The 21,442-nt window shown below is 37.4% G+C and overlaps 3 protein-coding genes across 4 annotated transcripts in view; all 3 read left to right on the top strand.

Moving 5' to 3' along the window:
• The first annotated feature begins 1,628 nt into the window (after positions 1-1,628).
• Positions 1,629-13,546, top strand: hspa4b (heat shock protein 4b). Its single transcript, XM_060886865.1, has 19 exons — positions 1,629-1,918; positions 4,094-4,151; positions 4,237-4,377; positions 5,059-5,181; positions 5,517-5,616; positions 5,718-5,851; positions 5,954-6,198; positions 7,328-7,404; positions 7,490-7,641; positions 7,869-7,975; positions 8,191-8,324; positions 8,429-8,625; positions 9,626-9,703; positions 9,829-9,984; positions 10,078-10,203; positions 11,125-11,232; positions 11,316-11,435; positions 11,689-11,850; positions 13,103-13,546. Exons 1-19 carry the CDS (start codon positions 1,812-1,814, stop codon positions 13,298-13,300), a joined length of 2,523 nt encoding a protein of 840 aa, XP_060742848.1. The 5' UTR covers positions 1,629-1,811; the 3' UTR covers positions 13,301-13,546.
• A 727-nt stretch (positions 13,547-14,273) lies between these two features.
• Positions 14,274-18,322, top strand: gnpda1 (glucosamine-6-phosphate deaminase 1). Its single transcript, XM_060887384.1, has 6 exons — positions 14,274-14,554; positions 16,242-16,343; positions 16,423-16,605; positions 16,737-16,921; positions 17,809-17,983; positions 18,141-18,322. The coding sequence occupies exons 1-6, from the start codon at positions 14,431-14,433 to the stop codon at positions 18,179-18,181; spliced, it is 810 nt and encodes a 269-aa protein (XP_060743367.1). The 5' UTR covers positions 14,274-14,430; the 3' UTR covers positions 18,182-18,322.
• A 1,129-nt stretch (positions 18,323-19,451) lies between these two features.
• The window catches only part of ndfip1 (Nedd4 family interacting protein 1), a 424,215-nt gene continuing 422,224 nt past the window's right edge, over positions 19,452-21,442 (top strand). For both annotated transcript variants that reach the window (XR_009649468.1, XM_060886868.1), the window contains exon 1: positions 19,452-19,675. Coding sequence is in view for 1 of the 2 variants with exons in the window: in XM_060886868.1 (XP_060742851.1) it covers positions 19,646-19,675 (30 nt within the window). In the remaining variant the exon portion in view is untranslated. The remainder of the gene's footprint in view (positions 19,676-21,442) is intronic.

The raw sequence follows: 21,442 nt of genomic DNA, 5'->3' as shown, positions 1-21,442 counted from the left end.
ATGTCAGTTAGAAGCTGATATGGGGTACAGTTTGGGGTACAGAACTGTCTATGTGAGATTACAGACTAATTCTATTGCTAATGCTTGTCTATTGGTGCTCAAACTCTTATAAATACATTTATGGCATTTGACAGACATTCTTATTATTAAGAGTGACTCAGCCAAGTATTTTTCAATGAATACAATGAAACTGGTTCACAAGGATATGGACTACAAAAACCATAATTATTCTTAAAATATTGCCAAATTATGTATATTGCAAGTTTCTTTATTTCAGGTTTATTTCTTAGAAATTAGTCCTGCCCCAGATAATTTTATTTATTTACTATTTTTAAGAGAAATATTCCTGACAGCTTTGTCTGGTTTTCACTCTCACAGAGGTTTGACAGCACAAATTAACAGTAACGGTTAATATCCAATTTTAACAGTGCATTAATGAATCAATTAAATAATTAATTAAACGATTGATTGATAGATTTTTAGATCAATTATCTACGTGTCAGGTTTTCAGTTTAGGTTATTTATTTAATTATAGATAAATTATTCCATTATCTACTCGTCTCATGTTTTCAGTTCAGTTACTTAATTTATTAATTTATTTATAGATAAATTATTCCATTATCTACTTTCCCTCAGGTTTTCAGTTCAGTTTATTTATTTATTTATTTATTCCATCATCTACTTGTCTCATGTTTTGAGTTCGGTCAATTTATTTATTATTGTATTAATTTATTAATTATTTATTTATAGATAAATTAGGGGGGCACGGTGGCTTCATGGTTAGCACGTTCACCTCACACCTCCAGGGTCGGGGTTCGATTCCCGCCTCCACCTTGTGTGTGTGGAGTTTGCATGTTCTCCCCGTGCCTCGGGGTTTCCTCCGGGTACTCCGGTTTCCTCCCCCAGTCCAAAGACATGCATGGTAGGTTGATTGGCATCTCTGGAAAATTGTCCCTAGTGTGTGAGTGCGTGAGTGAATGAGAGAGTGTGTGTGTGCCCTGAGATGGCTTGACACTCTGTCCAGGGTGTATCCTGCCTTGATGCCCGATGACGCCTGAGATAGGCACAGGCTCCCCGTGACCCGAGGTAGTTCGGATAAGCGGTAGAAGATGAATGAATGAATAGATAAATTATTAACTTATCTACTTGTCTCGTGTTCAGTTCTATTTGTTTATTTCTTAATTAATTTATAGATAAATGATTCCCCTATTCTACTTGTTTCAATTGTTCAATCAATCAATCAATCAATTAATTAATTAATAATAGATAGATTATTTCCTTATCTACTTGTCTCAGGTGTTCAGTTCAGTACACTGTTGCATGTTCTCACCATCTCTTGTCCATATAAACTAATATTTCTTCCTGGTTGACTTTTCTAGTTTCTACTTGTGGGGATTAAATCACGTGTAGCTGTTCATCATCATCTCTTATTTAAACCTACACATGAACCATTACACAGTTTCATCATTATTCTCGTACTATATTTTACTCTAATGCATTGTTTCCAAATTCCGTAAACACACAACCGGTGCGTGTAAAAAAACGTGTTCGTTCGATCAGATTCGTTTCTTCACGTGCTTTGCAACTTTTGTTGTTCCGGCGTTGGACATCCTCGATCTTTGAACCGGAAGTAGTTTTCCCAACCATCCTCTCGCCACCGGCTTCAGCGCATCAGGGTTGTTGTAATGAAGAATTAAAACATTTCGCATTTTCTATAATAATAATAGTAATAATCGTTTGCTGTTGTAATCGTATCGTGAAGCGCTTTAGTGTTTGTATTAGCTGCTGATCGGCGCTGTTGTAGTTTAAAAATGTCTGTGGTGGGGTTTGATGTCGGGTTTATGAGCTGTTACATCGCGGTGGCACGAGCCGGAGGCATTGAGACCATAGCGAATGAATACAGCGACCGGTGCACACCGTGAGTAAACATGGACAACAATATCACACACCAGCGTGTATAATCTGTGCTGTTTTAGCACTTAATTCGCTTACGGTGAGCGTGAAATGTGTGGGGTCGCTGATGCTAAGGCCGCGTTCCGAATCGCTCTCTTCTTCACATATAGTGCACTACGTAGTGCGAGAAATCCAGCGTTCTAGTGTGCCTACGTAGCAAGTACGCAGCGGTTTGGGACACAGCCCAGCTAGCACGCGCTGCTAGTCTGGCAGCTAGGTTTTAACGTTCAATATATGTTCAAAAGCTAAACCTGTTTCAGGCGTGTTTGAGACGTGACGCCGAATTGAAACAATTTTACCGTCCGTGTTATACGAGACGACTTTAGGTATGTTTATGTTATGTTTGACTTTACGACTTTATGTTATGTTTTATTTTTAATAAAGAAAGAGAAACGCTAAGCTAACGCTATTAGCGCTAAGCTAACAGCCTGAAGGAGACGTTCTAGAAGATTCTCCTCCTCACTGAGCTGCTGCTTGTGGCCCTGCAGCTCTTTGTTCATTACACTTTATTCGCGTTTATTTAACACGTTTCATCGCTTATAAGGCGTTTTTTTTAGCTTCACGATACCTGTAAGATTTCTCAAATATTTCTACTTTAATATCCACTTCATTAACTGCGAATATTTTAGAACATTCTGCACATTTACGAATGACAGACAGATGTTCTGGTTGATATGGTATCAGATATCAGTTTTTTATATATATATATATATTTGTCCTTATGAAACAATTATTGGTCTTTTTCTTAATGGGATTGAACCTCTGTCTAAAATAACACCAGCCCTCCATCCATCCTTTAAGCCTTTATAGGTACAGAGATGATATAATAGTTCAGTGTGAATGTTTGTTCTCCATACAGTAATACAGTACAGATGCTGGATTTAATAAAGTTCAGTTTAATCCACAGCAATGTCGAGGTATCAGATGTGATTAAGCAGAAAGTGTTGCTTAATGTCCTATAAAAGCAGCTCTGATGGCATTTACAGCAGCTAGATTTATAGTAATGATAATTTCTTAAAGTCTTGTGGATGCCAAATGTCTATACCAAGCGGATTAAAACGTGTTTTTGGTTTTTAAAGAGGAAAAAAAAATAAGCATCAACTTTTCTGCCAGGAGATTTAACAGGTTTATTTAACATTTTTTGGAAGTGGCAGAATTTTTGTAATGGTCAGTTTTGTGCCCTTATTGTAACTCAAGCTTAGACTTAAATGATAAACAACAGATGGAATGAAATGAATGTAATTTCATTCAAGTCTAAGTTACAGTTCACCATTTTCTATAATCTAGTTTAAAACGCATTCACCTAGCACCACCAAGTGTGTTTGTTGTTGCATCACAGTCCAGCACAATGTGCGGTCTGCCCTCTTCCGTATACATTTACGGCATTTAGCAGACTCCCTTAATCCCTTACATTTATCCCATTTATACAGCTGAGCAATTGCGGGTTAAGGGCCTTGTTCAGGGGCCCAGAATGACAGCTTGGTGGCCTTGGGATTTGAACTCACGACCTTCCGATCAGTAATCCAGCACCTTAAACACTGCGCCATGAGTGTCGGTGGGATTGAAAGAAATTATTCAGATTTATTTTTTCAATAAGCGCATGTTCCAAAATGTGCTATTCACTATGCAGTTGATTTTAGACTGCCATCGGGGTGTCACTCTGCGTTTAAAGGGTTTAGGAATTAAACCTTATATGAATCATTTTTATCCCTTTAGAGTTGCTATTAATGGTTTGGAATGGCTGTGACATGACACAAAAAACACTGAGCAAGCATAAAGCACAAAACCCTAAACAGTTCCCATGTGTAAAGTTACAGTTACAAAGCCCTGACAATGGAAATAAAAAAAAATCGTCTTACGCTCTCAACAATTCCACCTCCTTGTTAAATTGTTTACGAGAAATGTTCATCCTACAGATACACCGTTTGTATAGAAACGTAAGCGTATTAGAATGAGCGAAAGAGTGTGAGCCTCTATAAAGGGCCGATCAGTGACTCTAGGATTTGGCTAATATTCTGTCAGTATCTCTTCTTCTAAATATAAAACAAAATACATGTATTGTTGATGCATTTCTATAATATAGGACACAGAAGCACACAGACACAGAAGCATGTAACCTTTATTTTGTGTGTGATTTTAGAGCATGTGTTTCATTTGGCCCAAGAAATCGATCCATCGGTGCAGCCGCAAAAAGCCAGGTATGTGAGGAATAGATGCTTTTGACGAAATGATTAAAGGCTGCAAATGAAAGCTTCATTTCTCTTTTTCCACTTTAAATCCCAGTTGGTGACTAACCATAAGAACACCGTCCAGGGATTCAAGCGTTTCCATGGCCGTGCTTTCTCAGACCCATTTGTTCAGAATGTCAAATCCAGTCTCGTTTATGAACTTTCTCAAATGCCGACAGGGACAACAGGAATTAAGGTGAGTGATGGAGAACTGCACTGAAATCACACAAGGAGCAACAGGAATAGAGTTACATTAATATTTGTTTATTTGTTTGGCTGGCGCTTTCAACTGAGGCAACATGCAACCCAGTCCAGGATGTTAAAGCAGCTGAAGTACATTTTCACTCAACAGAAAGATGTACAAAAGAATAGAATTAGCCACAATTAAATCTGAGGCTTGAAGTAAATCTGATGCACTCTTACTGCCTACTGTAATTACCACACACCAATAACAATAATTAGTAACTGAGTAGCAGGTTTTCCCTCAAATTGATGGCATTAGTAATGGAGCACACCTAGATACACACACACACACAAGGTGATTCCACAATAGAAAAGGAACATGCCTGAAGGTTGAAGGGGAATCTGTAGTTTTATGAATGTCACATGACTGTCATTCCTCTGGCATTGCTGATTACATCATCTCTCTCCCACATGAGCATCACTGATTTACTGATTGTTTTATCCCCAAGCATCTCTTTGAAAGATGTGTTTTATAAGATGCAACCAGGAAAACATTTACAATTTTCATCATACAAGGATTTGTCATGTTGTAAAGATTTTTTTTTAATAAGCTAGCTCCAGGTTGATGCTTCTAAATCTTTCAAACTTTCAATCTTTCTGTCCCCTTCTTGACGTTTCTCTGACCTTTTCTCAGGTTACGTACATGGAGGAGGAGAAGGTATTCAGCATTGAGCAGATCACAGCCATGCTTCTTACCAAACTGAAAGAGACTGCTGAGGGAGCTCTGAAAAAGCCCGTGGCTGACTGCGTTATTTCAGTGAGTTTGATTTGATTTGTTCTTTTCGAATTCTTTTCGCTTCATTGTGATGTTTTAAGTCTCTCTTGAACTGGTATTGAGCTATTTACATGATTTTTATTTTTATCAAGCCCTTCTGTCTGCCTAGTAGTCCATGTATGGAGGTGGAGCTATCTTGGTCAAGACCACACCCAGTATCATAGAATTGTTTCATTTCACTTTGATGATTGATTTGCAGTGATTTATTTATTTATTTATTTTGCACTTAGCTGAACCCAGCTCTCACTAGTTTGGTCACGTTGTGCAGATTTACTGTCCTGTAGCATCACATAAGTCATGTCCATGTTGTTTTTAAGATTCCTTGCTTCTACACGGATGCTGAGAGGAGGTCAGTCATAGATGCAGCTCAGATCGCTGGACTCAACTGTTTGAGGCTCATGAACGAAACTACAGCAGGTAAATTCACCCGCAATTAATCTGGAACCGCTGCAGGTTTGTTTCACTTTTTGTTGATTTTCACAAGCTGAAGAATAGATGAAATTTCTTTCACCCTACAGTGGCCCTGGCATATGGGATTTACAAGCAGGACCTGCCAGCCCCAGAGGAGATGCCCAGGACTGTGGTGTTTGTGGATGTTGGTCATTCAAGCTACCAAGTTTCTGTGTGTGCCTTTAACAAAGGCAAGCTCAAGGTGTGTACTAAAGTGGAGTTTCCATGTCAGAACACTCGCTATGGATCTGAATTGGAATTTTAAATATGGTGGTGGTCTTTAAATGTGTGTTTGCCTGAACAGGTCCTTGCAACAGCCTTTGATGCACAGTTGGGAGGCAAAGACTTTGATGAGGCGCTTGTGAACTATTTTTGTGAGGAGTTTGCAAAGAAGTACAAGCTGGATGTAAAGTCCAAGCCCAGGGCTCTGGTTCGCCTCTACCAGGAGTGCGAAAAACTCAAAAAGCTCATGAGTGCCAACTCCTCTGACCTGCCTCTCAATATTGAGTGTTTCATGAATGATATCGATGTCTCCGGACGCCTCAACAGGTAAAGATAAGAGAATATTTTGAATATTCTTTGATTTTAAACGAAATAAACTGTTTATTTTATATTTAGTAAAATAATCGTAATGAATAGGATTCAGATTAGGATTATTTAGGGGCTTTTTACACCTGGTCACTTCATGCGTTTTCTGTGATCGGATAGCAATCCGATCGTAAAAAGACCAGGTCTAAATGCCCTCTGAAACGTTTTCGAGACGGATATAAATCCGATGGTTCAAACCACTTTAGGAGGAAGTCTGGGACGCATTTCAGATGTAAATGAATGTGGATGTTCAAGCCACATACGTCAGCGCTATACTCCTCCCAAAGGGAAGTACGTCGCTCGCAAGTGATCTTTTACCCTGCTGTCTCATTGGGTCTTAAAATGCACTAAATGCAGCAAACAGTAAATGCTGTTTTTTGTAGCATAACCGTCGTAACAATTTTTTTCATCTTCTTTTTGATTGCATTCTGAAAACTGCATACCCCAAAGCGGTGTTCCATTTCAATTACCCCTGAAATGAGGTAAAATATATTTGCATTTTGGGCGGGAGTAAAAAGATTGGATTGATATCCGATTCGCCGAGACGCATTTATGTGGCCTGATGTAAATGGAACAGTTTTAACAACAACAAATCAAAACAAAGAGAAAACACATGAAGTGACCAGGTGTAAAAAGGCCCTTAGATGGATTAGCTTTATTATGACAGATGTGTTGAAATTCTAAAAGTGTCTGTGTGACACAATGCGTTTGTGTTTAAATAGCAGGCTAAACCTATGGTGTGGTTATGAACAAGAATAAATGTGTATTTCAAAGTAGCTTCACGAGTGTTATATTGTACACAGATTGTTTTTGTGGTTTAAAATTGAAAGTTGAGTCCTTTTACATTTGTGCATAGGATTATAGACATTGACCAAATTATTAGGAACGCTGTGTGAAGATGCTTTTCTTTAAACAATGATTGTAAGGAATAATTTAGTTACCGTACCCTTCCTGTCAGTTTGAACCCCTTTGTCCTTTCTCCTTTGACCTCACTCATTGTGGTCAACATGGTATGTGTGTTTGAGTTTGTTCTACACATCCTGAACTATAAACTCATAGAGTCGGTGTTTACTTTCTTGTATTCCTTCAGAGGTCAGTTTGAAGAGATGTGTGCTGACATTCTGGCCAGAGTAGAGACACCGCTTCGCAGTATAATGGAACAAGCTAGTGAGTAACACAAGTCTGTTTATTTGTATAGATTCCTTCCTAGAAATCACAAAATCTTATATTCTGTCTGTTCTTCTTGCTGTAGATTTGAAGTTCGAGGACATTTATGCTGTAGAAATAGTGGGAGGCGCATCGAGAATACCAGCTGTTAAAGAGCGAATCAGCAAATTCTTTGGGAAGGAACTGAGCACGACCCTGAATGCAGATGAAGCCGTGGCTAGAGGATGTGCCCTTCAGGTCTGCACTCAGCATCCTGCGATATTTCATTTGAAGTGCTGCAATAAACCTTTATCAGTGCTGTTCTTAATGGGAAACTGTGAATTTAGTGCCTGAGGGAACATTTACAGAGTGCAGAGAAAAGAATAAGATTTAAGACCTATTTAGCAATTGCAGTGGGTGAAGTTATGGACTATTATTGCGTCTCTGTAAGATTTATATTCTCATAAAGTGTTTTCCTTCCACAGTGTGCAATTTTGTCTCCTGCCTTCAAAGTTCGTGATTTCTCCATAACAGATGTAGTCAATTATCCAATCTCTTTGAAATGGAACTCAGCAGCAGAGGATGGTGTAAGGTGCGAACTCGAAAATACATCTTTCCTACAATTAAAGTTCACTTAACTTTTTAAACCGATAATTGAATTTGTATTTAGTTAAATAATTTCAAATCTAGTCTTAAGGTTTCTAGAATAATAAGTTGAACCTGAAGCCTCTTATTTAGTTTACTTGAATATAACCGTGGATGCTAGCGTGGTGTTAAGAAAGTAAACCTTTAATTTATTGTTTTTAGTGAATGTGAAGTGTTCCCAAAGAACCATGCAGCTCCATTCTCCAAGGTGCTAACCTTCTACCGGAAAGAGCCCTTTTCTCTGGAAGCCTACTACAACAGCCCTAAAGAGCTACCGTACCCCGATCCCACAATAGGCAAGTTATACATACAAGGATCTGTTTTTTTTTTTTTATTATTTCATTTTTGGTAAATGATAAATTGCAGCTATGTGACTTAACACGGTGCATCCGTTGATTAGGACAGTACATGATCCAGAAGGTTGTGCCCCAAGCCACGGGTGAGAGCTCTAAAGTGAAGGTCAAAGTTAGGATGAACATCCATGGAATCTTCAGTGTGTCCAGCGCTTCACTGGTAGAAGTGTTGAAGAACGAGGAACCTGAGGAGCCCATGGACACAGAACAGACCACATCACCGACCACAGAGAAAGAGGAAGAGGTGCTACACCTTTTCACATTATGCAGTTACTTACTCCAATAAAAGTCTACTTACTTTTCCCCACATTTACCTAAACACTAATCGGTGTACATCTTTTTATTGTATTTTTATTTTGGACACCTTGATACTTATACAGCATGTACTAACCTTGCATCCAGACTGGATTTGCAGAAACTTGGTGAGACTCGGGATTGATTGCATCAAACACAGCAGATAGGTGTTGATCATAATGAGCATTTCAGCCCTGTAAGTTGTGAGCCCATGTTCGCTGGGAGACACTAGACATGCAATGGTTGTGGTGTGAATTTTAGATATTTAAATATATTGACGTGTTTCAAATGTCGAGTGCAAGTGTATTACTGTGTGCTCTTTTTTTCTTTGTTTTGCACAAATCCTTATGACCTTGATGATACAAGCCAGCAGGGTCTATGTGCTTTAAACCAATACTAAACAGAGTTCCTATTGCATGGTAGCATTACACAGTAAATGTTACCATCACATAGTCAATTCCGCGGTTTTCCACACCTAGTTTTTCATGGTCACAGCTTTCCACCATGAGGTTTTGTTGATTCCAGATTATCACTACAACTGAAGAAGAAGTATGTAGATGCCATTAAAAACTTGCCCATCCATTAACAAACCCTGTGTGAAGGATGTTGGCTCAAGGACAGTGTTTTTAACTGTGTATCTGATGCCTCTCCTCATCCTCCTCCTCCTCCTTCTTCTTTATAAACTTGTACTTTTTACTATTTTTAATAAAATAAAACCCAAAACCCGATTGGCTGCCATGGAAACAAGTCAAGCTCTTTGACATGTCCTGCCCTATGCACATATTTCAGGTAGAAATGTACAGCTGATGTACATTATGATGATAAACTAGAACATAAGTTCATTTGCATTCTGTTTACATAAATATTGGTGAAGTTGCATTTGTATGCACAAAGCTTTCATCCACTCTATGACTGTAATGTATAAATATACTGTTTTTTCCATCTTCTAGAACAAAATGCAGGTGGATGAAGATCAACAGAAGGCCCAGGAAGATGGAGAGAAGAAAGCAGAGACAGAGGAGATGGAAGTAATACAAGATTAATGCTACATGCCCCAATTTTCCTTGTACTTAATAGAAACTGTTTTCTCTGCTGTTCAGACCTTCAGGGTTTCGATCATGTGCTGACTGAATGTTGTTTGCGCTTAATTTAGACATCACCAGAGGAAGGCAAACAAGAAAAGAAGACAGATCAGCCTCCGCAAGCTAAAAAAGCAAAAGTGAAGACAAAGGTCCTGGATCTGCCCATTGAAAACAATCCACAATGGCAGTTAGCGATTGAAATGCTTAATCTGTTCGTGGAAAATGAGGTCAGTCTTCTAGAAGTCCATTATTAAGACAAAGGTTTTTTTTTTTTTTTTTTTAGATGTCTTTATATGTGGCACTTTATTATTTCTAAACAGGGAAAGATGATCATGCAGGACAAACTGGAAAAAGAACGTAATGATGCCAAGAACAACCTGGAGGAGTACGTGTACGAAATGAGGGACAAACTGCACGGGATTTATGAGAAATTCATCAATGAAAGTGTGAGTACTGTGCTGAGGCAGACCGCAGCAATCACTTCCACATCTCTGAGCGTAGACGACAAACATGATCATGACCCACATTATACGTGTGAGAGGTCATGAACCAGACTACAGCTTTTTAGATATCACGTCTAAGATCATCTGCTCTTGCCAGGGATGGAATCAAGAAAGGTCACAGATGCCATACTTGAGACTGAAATGTTGGGGGGTTTTTTCCGTTCCTTTTTTTTTGTTTTCTTACATTTGTAGAAAGTGTTCCACAAACACTGTGGAGCTGAACAAACAATGGCAATGGAGTTAAAGGAATGATCTAAACTAATGAAAGCCAGATTTTTTTTTTTGTCACACTTGCGTTATTCAGCGTACATTATTCATAATAACTCTGCTTAACTCACCTACTGCTTCTGGACATGGTGCACACATTCTTTACAGGCAGGATTTCTGAAAAGAATAACAAGTGGAAAATCTGAATATTTCAAGGGCAATTTGCTTAAAATGTAGATTATTTTTAAACGTTATTTAATAAGTATACCATAACCTTGAAGTTGTCCCTGTTTTGGTCTTCATATGTGAAACTGACAGTGTGGATGTTTTCCACATCACATTGTAATCAATCATCATTCTTCAGTAGCTCTTAAACTTGAACGCTTTCTCAAGTCAAGTTAGGTAACCTCTTGTCATATTGCTGTATTTCGTGTCGGTTACATCACACCAGAACTAAGGAAAGTACCTTATTTTTGGTCCAACCCGCAAAAGGAAAAAGTGAGAAGAGCCTGCTGACTGCTGTTTATCACTTCATCAGCAGTGGAGTTTAATCTGAACATCTATATTGAGTGAACCAAACAGAGATCATAGACATTCCTGAACATTGTGTAGTTTGTTTGTTTACTCATCTTTCTTCTGTTTTTCGTTTTGGCACAGGACAGGGACACGCTGTCATTAAAACTGGAGGACACAGAAAACTGGCTGTATGAGGATGGAGAGGACCAACCTAAACAAGTGTACATTGACAAACTTGATGAATTAAAGGTGACTTTCAGTGTGTCTGTGTGCTTTGGGTTGAGTATAAACATTCTTGGTGTGTTTCAACAACTGTTTTGTCCTGTTTATAGAAACTGGGCCAACCCATTCAAGACCGATACACAGAGTCTGAGGAGCGGCCAAAAGCTTTTGATGAGCTGGGTAAACAGCTTCAGCAGTACATGAAGATTGTGGAGGCCTTCAAGATGAAGGTTAGTGTTAATCAGAGATGGGGGTCTTGAGTCATATGACTTGACTCGAGTCAGACTTAAGTCGCAAATTTGAGACTTGCTTGACAAATATTAAAAAAAAGACTCTACTAGACTTTGACTTGACATTCATGACTTGAGACTTACTTTTGACTTGCATGTGTGTGACTTACTCCCACCTCTGGTGATAATTCCTATAGAGTTGTGTATCTCTATTTATCTGTCCCTTATTCAACACATTTGTCTCACCTTGAAGGAGGAGCAGTATGAGCATCTGGAAGAGGCTGAAATTCAAAAAGTTGATAAGATGGTGAATGATGTTATGATCTGGATGAACAGCAAAATGAATCAGCAGAGCAAACAGAGCCTCACTGTGGATCCAGTGGTGAAAGCTGCAGAGATTACAGCGAAAACAAGGGTGAGCTTTACATTGTGGTCAAATTCTCACAGCTGCGATAACCCACATTTTCTACTTAAAGGGGTATTGCTATTAAATATAAATACTCCCCGACCCACCAACGTTTTCTCTCAGATTTGATCTTGCCCACTAAGCTAAATCCCCCATGACATGACGACTACTAATTTCCTAGTATGTACGTCTTCAAAGTCACATGAAGCCGGTCTGCATCACAAGTCCATGTAGCACATACCTTCCAGTGCTAATGTAATACACAACAATAATATCTAACAATAAAATTGGCATATCGTCGCTGTCGGGCGGAATCCTCGTATCTCCAAAACCATTATTTTTCAGGAAATTAAAAAAACGCCGTACCTTATCTGCAGTGCACAGGGTTTAGTCCGCGTTGCAGTGGATTGTCTTGCGCTAAATTCCTGTCCTCAGACGAGGACCAGAACTAACGGGGGTCAATATTGAGCACAGTGTTTTGAAGACATTTACCTCAGAAGACGTGTTGATTCGTTGCAACTCTTCTTGAGGAGAAATATGCCGCGAAGCTCTCCCGCGGAGTAAGGAAGAGGTGGACAGTTGAAGTGACCAATGGAGTTATGAGATTTGCGCTCAAGCTATTTTCAAGACTTTAGTTTGGTTAATAACTTGTAAAAAATAACAGACCCACGTGGGGACTGACCAATAGCATCGATATGTGAAAAAATATGAAATTGACCAAATTTGGACATACGAGGTTTCCGCCCGACAGCACCGATATATTACATGGCTTGTATTTGCATGCTGCAGCACAGTAGGCTGTCCTTTTTATGGTGCATCATAACTTTTATGTTGTTTAATTTATTTTATTTGTAGTTCTCTTGTATCCTTTCAGGAAACACATGGCAAAACACTATTTTTTCCTTTCATCAGTTATGCACTTTCAAATAATTTCCCAAAAAAGGAATCAAGCAGAAACATTGTGCTTATAAAGTCTAGGGTTATGATAGTGGATCAGAAGTTAAGGTTCTGCTTATCTAACACACTAAGAAAGATGTGATTTTAAATCCCAGCTACACCAAAATGCAGATGATGCGCTGGATGTCGGCCAAACCAACACCTTTAAATCCAGCCTCATAACAAACCTAGAAAAAAAAAGTTTTGTTGTCCTGTACTTGTATTTGATGACTGTCTTTTTCAGATTAGCTTACCTACATTGGCAGTTAATTATTGTGAGCTTAATTTAAAATAAATTAATAATGATCAAATTTCTGTTCCTCAGGAACTGTTCTCAAGCTGCAACCCGATCGTGACCAAACCCAAACCTAAAGTAGAATTGCCAAAAGAGGACAAACCAGCAGAAAAGAACGGACCAGTCAACGGGCAGGAAAACCCAGAGGCTGAGCCCACTGCCAACGACAAAGCACCCACGGATGCGACAGAAGGCACCGACTTGAAACCTGACATGGACCTCGACTAAGAGGACTGCGAAGCTTCCTGGTCGTTCCGTTCATTCCATCTTCCCTTCCATGGGGTTTTGACAGTCAGAATCATTAGTGGTTAAATGGTGCATGTCTTTTCTTTTCTTTAAAAAAAATAAATAAATACAGCATAATGCAATAAAGTTGTTCATTGCCATCCATGCTGTGAGTATATGTGATGTATGCTAAGATATCTGGGTCTGTGGCAACTGTTGAGTTTTAATAAATATGGAATTTAAATTGTCTTTCTCTGTGGGTGTGAACTGGGTGTGGATGTTGCTTAAATGGAACTGATGCCTTGTCGTAAATTTCATGATGTAAAGGTGAGAATTTGCTCGATACTTATCATGTGACTTTTTTTTTAGCTATTTTGTACTACTGTTTTTTTTTTTTAGCATTTCAAGTCGCAAACAGAAGTTACACTGAAGCACTGAAGGCTGAACCATGTGGAAATTAGCTGTATGTTGTAGACTCCAGATATAATTAAATAATCAGTGATACTTGTTTTAAACAGTTCTTCTACCTTTTTCCTTTTAATGCTTCTGACAAGTAAGAGATAAGACACTTTATGATTTTGAGTGTCTTATTCTTCATTGATGTTAATATTAATGCATCATATGAGGTCAACAAATGATTCGGTTGTATGAGTCGATTCACCTGAATCGACTCGCGACACGGAAGAGTCGGTATAGTTAGATATTTCAGCGATGAGTAAAGACTAGCACTTTAGACAGTTTTGAAAGTGTCGGCTCTTACTGGTGATCCGACTCATTGCTGTATATAATTTTCAGCTCACTCAGCAGTCACACCCCTCTCACGAGTCTCGTGTGTTTACTAGCGATTCAGTCTGTGCTGCTTCCTGCTGCACCGAGTCAGCTGATCTAACGTTTCTCTTCATCATATGATTACACTCAGTCTTACACCGTTACACACAGTGCAACAGATACTCCTAAAGACTTCCCCTTTACTGATCTCCAGCCCTGATAAAAACAGCCCTTCCGGACTTTTCAGTTCCTTTTATGAGTCTAAAGTCTGGACCGAGCAGCACTTAGTGTCTCACTCGTTTACTGACATACATTTGACCTGTTTTAGCTCGGATTTAAACCAGAACTTTGAGCAAGTGACAACAATGAAGCTGATTATACTGAGAGACTATGATGAAGCCAGTGAGTGGGCGGCCAAATACATCCGGAACAGGATCATTCGCTTTAATCCGAGTCAGGACAAGTTCTTCATCCTGGGCCTTCCAACAGGTAATGTATTAAACTATATTATATTATACTATACTATACTATATTATACTATACTGTACTACACTATACTAAACTATATTATACTACACTATACTATATTATACTATACTGTACTACACTATACTATATTAGACTATACTATAATGTACTACACTATACTATACTATTTTATACTATACTGTACCATACTATACTACAGTATACTACACTATACTACACCATACTACACTATATTATATTACACTATACTGTACTACACTATACTATATTAGACTATACTATAATGTACTACACTATACTATACTATTTTATACTATACTGTACCATACTATACTACAGTACACTACACTACACCATACTACACTATACTACACTACGCTATACTACACTATGCTATACTATATTATACTATACTGTACTACACTATAATATATTACACTATACTATAATGTACAACACTATACTATACCATACTACACTATACTACACCATACTACACTACACTATACTACACCATACTACACTATACTACACTACACTATACTAAACTACACTATACTACACCATACTATACTATACTAAACTACACTATACTACACCATACTACACTATACTACACTATACTATACTAAACTACACTATACTACACCATACTACACTATACTACACTATACTTCACTACACTATACTACACTATAATACACCATACTACACTATACTACACTACACTATACTACACTATACTACACTATACTATACTAAACTACACTATACTACACTACACTATACTACACTATACTACACTATACTACACTATACTACACTATACTATACTAAACTATACTAAACTACACTATACTATGCTATACTTCACTTCACACACAAACTGTTACACCTTAATTATTCAATATTGTACAAGGTTACTACAGAAGCAGTTTATACTGTGCATTATACTGAACATTATACTGACATTATACTAAACATAATACTGAACATTATACTGAACATTATACTGAGCATTATACTGAACATTACTAAGCATTATACTGAGCATTATACGGAACATTATACTGAACATTATAATGAGGAATATACTGAACATTATACTGACATACTAAACATAGTACTGAACATTATACTGAGCATTATACTGAACATTACTGAGCATTATACTGAACATTATACTGAACATTATACTGAACATTACTGAGCATTATACTAAACATTACTGAGCATTATAATTACTGCATTTCTGTGTTTGAGTATAAATTTCACTTATAAGCAGTTACTACAGAAGCAGTAGTTAAATGTTATAAGCAGTGACTTATTCCTTTACCCAGATATAACTGACAGTAATACTTTTCAGCAGTACTAAACCGCAGTATTTGTACACTATTATGATTGGGGTTAATAGAAAGTTTTTCTGAGACACAGTTACTACACCTCTGTTTTCTCTTTTTAAACATAACTTTACCCATTTGCATGTTTCAAATTTCATTAAAATTAATACGTTTTTTACTGATAAAAATTAATACCTGAGTATGTTGACGTATATTGTGAACACTGTTGACCGTATACTGACATTTTTGTGTACTTTCTCTTTTAATTAAGTCAGAGCTTGACACAGTACCTGTATTATTTTTTTTAATCATCGCAGTAACGTTTGTTCATTTCTAATTATTATCAGGCAGCACTCCGCTGGGATGCTATAAGAAGCTGATTGAGTACTATAAGAAAGGAGAAATATCTTTTCAGTATGTGAAGACCTTTAACATGGATGAATATGTAGGTATGTATTTCATATTTTAGAGATGTTTAATTTTAAATACACTCTTGTCTTGCATCTAATGCCTTAAATGCCTAATCAGGACTGCCCAGAGACCATCCCGAAAGTTATCACTCCTTCATGTGGAACAACTTCTTTAAGCACATCGACATTCGATCAGAAAACGCACACATTCTGGATGGCAATGCGGCAGACCTGCAGAAAGAATGCCAAGACTTTGAGGAGAAGATAAAAGCTGCTGGTGGAATTGATCTCTTTGTAGGTGGTAAGAGCACTGAGTGAACTTTGATCTCATGTCATTTAAAGAATGATGACACTTTATGAGGATTGGCCAGTTCCCATGATCCTAGGTTTTCAGATTGCATATCAGCTTAATAGTTTCTTTTTATGTTACAGGTATTGGACCTGATGGTCACATTGCTTTCAATGAGCCTGGCTCTAGTCTCGTGTCTCGAACCAGGGTCAAGACCTTGGCTATGGACACCATCCTGGCCAATGCTCGGTTCTTCGATGGAGATCTCTCCAAAGTCCCAACCATGGCTCTTACTGTAGGAGTTGGCACAGTGATGGATGCCCGTGAAGTACGGCCAAATTTAAGACACAGTTTTTCATTTTCTAGATCTGTAGATTTTCACAAAATTTATTGAATTGCCAATTTGTACATTCATTCAGCTTTACTCACTTCTTCAGCTACAGCTAAGTTGCAGGTTATACATAGTTTTCTGGCCTGGTAAATTAGTTCCAACCCTAGGGTTTTATATACAAATTATAAATAAATGATATATATGATAAAGAATAATAAAGACTATGATAAAAATTAAATGTAAAATGCACTAGCTATAGGGTTCCTCCCCCGGTCCAAAGACATGCATGGTAGGTCGATTGGCATCTCTGGAAAATTGTCCGTAGTGTGGGATTGCGTGAGTGAATGAGATTGCGTGTGTGCACTGCGATGGGTTGGCACTCCATCCAGGGTGTATCCTGCCTTGATGCCCGATGATGCCTGAGATAGGCACAGGCTCCCCTTGACCCGAGATAGTTCGGATAAGCGGTAGAAGATGAATGAACGAATGCACTAGCTATTTGCAAAATGTAAATAATAATAATATTTTGACAGTTATTCTCCTGTTCCTTTGTTATATTACATTCACTGTTGTCCTCTTGTGCAGTAGATACTATAAAGCTCCATTTCATAGTAAACACAAAATCTTTGATAGTAGCATATACAGTTGTATCATTCCATGAATTTTTAATGACATGACACCTAAAGAAGAGACGTGAACACAAAACATCAACTTTAAATTAAATTAAAGTTTCAAATTTACAATATTGCTACAAAATTTACACAGAAAAATGGTAAATTATTCTATATACTATTCTCTTTAACAGGTTAACACACTTTAGGAGCTCGTTTCTGTAAAATAAAACTGAAATGTGATGACTCTTTCTGTATCTGAATAATCGTTAGGTCATGATCCTAATCACCGGAGCACATAAGGCATTTGCACTATACAAGGCCATAGAGGAAGGTGTGAACCACATGTGGACAGTTTCAGCATTCCAGCAACATCCTCAGACCGTTTTTGTGTGTGATGAGGATGCGACACAAGAGCTGCGGGTCAAAACTGTGAAATACTTTAAAGGTGACTACTTTTGGATCAAAACAAAGCAGAATCCAATATATTGCAAAAGCAATCATTATACTATCCACTTAACATAATTACTAGTGTTAGTGACAGTAAAATAAGTGGTGTTAACTTCTTTTTAATTTTAATTTGTTTTTGTTTTTTTATTCCACAGGCATGATGCATGTTCACAATAAGCTGGTGGAGGAACCATAGTTTCTGCTGAAAAGAGAATGAGACTTTGATTTGTACTTTATATTTAAAGTATTACATTTTTAACATTTTGAAATGTATACTGTTAATACTTACAGTTGCAATAATAAAAAGAAATCAAAAGAAATAAAATTCTAATGGAAATATGTGGAGTGTTCAGTTAATAATTAGACAAATTGTGTCATACTTTATAAATGATGCAAAGAACACTGATGATTGTTGTATATAGTGTTATTTTCTTAGATTGCCCTGTTTAGTGTTTAAGTTTGTCTCATCAATTTTTTCTTAGTGCAGTGAAATGACTGAAACTTAAATATTGACCTGTGGGTCTTACTGTACATATGCCTCATTGCATTAAAATGGTAACACCGACAAAGCCAAAGGAATAAATCTAAGGACAAAGACAAAAGTAATCGAATACAGAAATAGTCTTTCCACACACGTATGTATATGGACTTACACTAACACCCCCAGTATTCAAGCTAGTGCTTTTGGCTTTATTTAAAAAAAAAAAAATCATCAAGTCTAATTATCATCAAATCAAATGTGTCATTTTTAGGTGAGGAGATTTGTATTTATTCAGCTACAATGTGAGATCAGACAGTGATGTTGGGTGAGGAGGTCTGGGGTACAGTCAGTGTTCAGTGGGGTTAAGTCAGAGTCAGGGCTCCATGCAGGACACTCAAGTTCTTCTACAACAATCGCTGTGTTCATGGAGCTCGCTTTGTCATGCAGGAGCACCGTATGATTGAGGTTCTTAGTTCCAGGTCATTCTGAGCTTGTTTGCTTCCAAATTTGGGAAAGATCCACGTGTGTGGTGCCTACTTTTGGCCATATAATGTAAGTATAGTAGGCCTGAAACTGAAATAGACATATGGGTCGCTTATAATATGGGATGGCAAACAATTCACTTTTAACACTTATACCACTTATAAGCACTTTTAATAGTATGTAAAACATTTGAAGTTAAAGCAGTACAATAGATGTATCTCAATGTTTTGAAGGTAGAGTGTTGAATATTGCTAGATGGCACCTGTGCTTGTTTTGTTTACTGCACTTATGCTAATGCTGCTATTAGCTAAAAGGAATAATAATAATAATAATATAAGACATTATGGGTAAATCTTCCAAATGTTACTTGATCGTTTACCATGAAGTGTGGTGTACGGTTTTAATTTACGGGCTTAACTCGATTTATTAGCTGAACAAATTAATCTTTGACCCAAGTTTTAAAAGCAGCCTGAAGGGGGGAAAGGAAAAAAGTGAGTTTGACCGACTGCGCATGCGTAGTAGCTGTAACTCTGTTGTGATACGGTTTAACGAGGACGCTTGAGCTACAACAGGAGACATATAGAGGAAAATAAGGAAATAAGAGCAGGGACGTGGATATATCCTGATACGGTTGGCTAATTTATTTAGCTAGCTACTCGTATGAATAAGTGACTACTGTTTAACACGTACCAAAGAATGGCTGAGCAGAGGAGCGGATATCGGCAGGTAGGAAACAGTTAGCATGCTAGTTTACACAGAGACCTAGCATGCTACATTTTAGCTCGTTTACCGTTTAAATACATTCACTGTTGCTTATTATCCGGTTGGTAGATTAATAAAAATGTCGTTTTGGTTGAATAGAAGAAGAAAAGTCGAGAAATATGTGTTGGGAAATGTTAGCAACGTCGAGCTAATTAGCAACATCGAGCTAATTAGCTAACCATAACACAGCAAATAACATTCGTGTAAATTCCGTAAAATCTTTTATTTACTTGGTATCTGATTTATTTTTTGTCTATGACAGGAATGGTGAATCATTTTACAACTGAAATACTCGATTAAATGGCGTATTTTCTTGTGTATTGTTTTCTTTATGCGTTTACAGGCCCAACAGCTAATCTTGAGTTTTTATCCCTCAGACCTAATCATTATGTAATCCGATTGAATAAATAGAGAAATCTCACTAATCTCCGATTTAAATGACACAAGATTTAATCTCCTATTTATTTATCACACTCGAAATAATAAAAAAAAAAAAGATCAGTCGATTTATTAACTTCAGGTCCGATTTCTCCTTTTCTTTAATCCCTGTAGCTGAAAACCTGGACAAGGCGATACAGAGGTCAAATAATAAGTCATGTTTATTTAAAGTTTGAGCTTTTTTGTCTTTATACAGGCGATTTCAGATATAAGGATTTATTTATAATAAGAAAAAGAAGACAATAAGGTTGAGTTTGAAGTGTCAGACAAGGACAGGTTCCTTTTTCTGTCCGGTTCCTCTTAAGGATTCTTCCTCATGTCTCAAGAGGATTTTCCTTCACACTGTCGCTTCTTTCTTGCTCATAAAGGATTAATCTGACTCTGTCTGTGTTTAGGTGTTTGTAAGGTCGCTTTGTGACCGTGTCCTTTGCAAAATAACTAAATAAAAGTGACTTGAAGTGATGATTTACAAGATGATTAGAAGATAGTTTTATATTTCAATATCTCACATGTATACTTGAGAATGTAGAAGCGCTCCAGGGTCCATGGTTCAATCCTCAGCTTTGGTTACGATTAGTGTTGTTCTCACTCATCCTGTCTGTATCTGCACAGGTTTTCCTTCTCTTACCTCCCAAAAAATGTGGCAGTAATATAAAAATATGTAATGAAGCTTTAATAGGTCTCTTATAAAGCATAGAAACAGAGAACTGTGAAAATGTCAAAACAAAACCATTGTTTTGGCCAATCAAATCGCCAGTCAGTATTTATTGTTACTTATTTGGGGGGCAAACAATTATGATAGGATAATGTGTGTGCAGGACATTTTTGATTTTAAGTCAGCCAGCCATGCATTAAATCCTTAAATTATAAATGTCGGTTATATATGATTTATAATTAATGAACGTATAGAAGAGCCGTTAGTGTGAGCACTTTACTTCACTTTGTTAATGCATTTTTGAGATTTAGAAGAAGGGTCTTGTAGATTCCTTTTTTCTCGTCTTTGTGGAAAAGTTTCTCTTAAACCTTTCAGTTACAAAAATAGAAAACAGGACATCCGTAAAGAAAGGTGCGCCAGCTGTCATTGCTATTGTGTTTGTTGTTAGGGCAAAGTGTAATAGCAGCTTCCTGCAACAAAAGCCATCAGCACCAGGGTTGTTTAGTGTGAGCGATCACATGTTTACTGGAAATATGAGTTTTCTAAGTTTTGTATATCAGTGCCATAAATATGGTGGTGATTTAATAGAAATAAAAAAAAATCAGAAAATGATTTATCTTAACCTGCAGTGTCCTCGC

The sequence above is a fragment of the Tachysurus vachellii genome, chromosome 14, assembly GCF_030014155.1.
Source record: "Tachysurus vachellii isolate PV-2020 chromosome 14, HZAU_Pvac_v1, whole genome shotgun sequence".
Lineage (NCBI taxonomy): Eukaryota > Metazoa > Chordata > Actinopteri > Siluriformes > Bagridae > Tachysurus > Tachysurus vachellii.
This window is presented reverse-complemented; position numbering and strand designations above follow the sequence as displayed.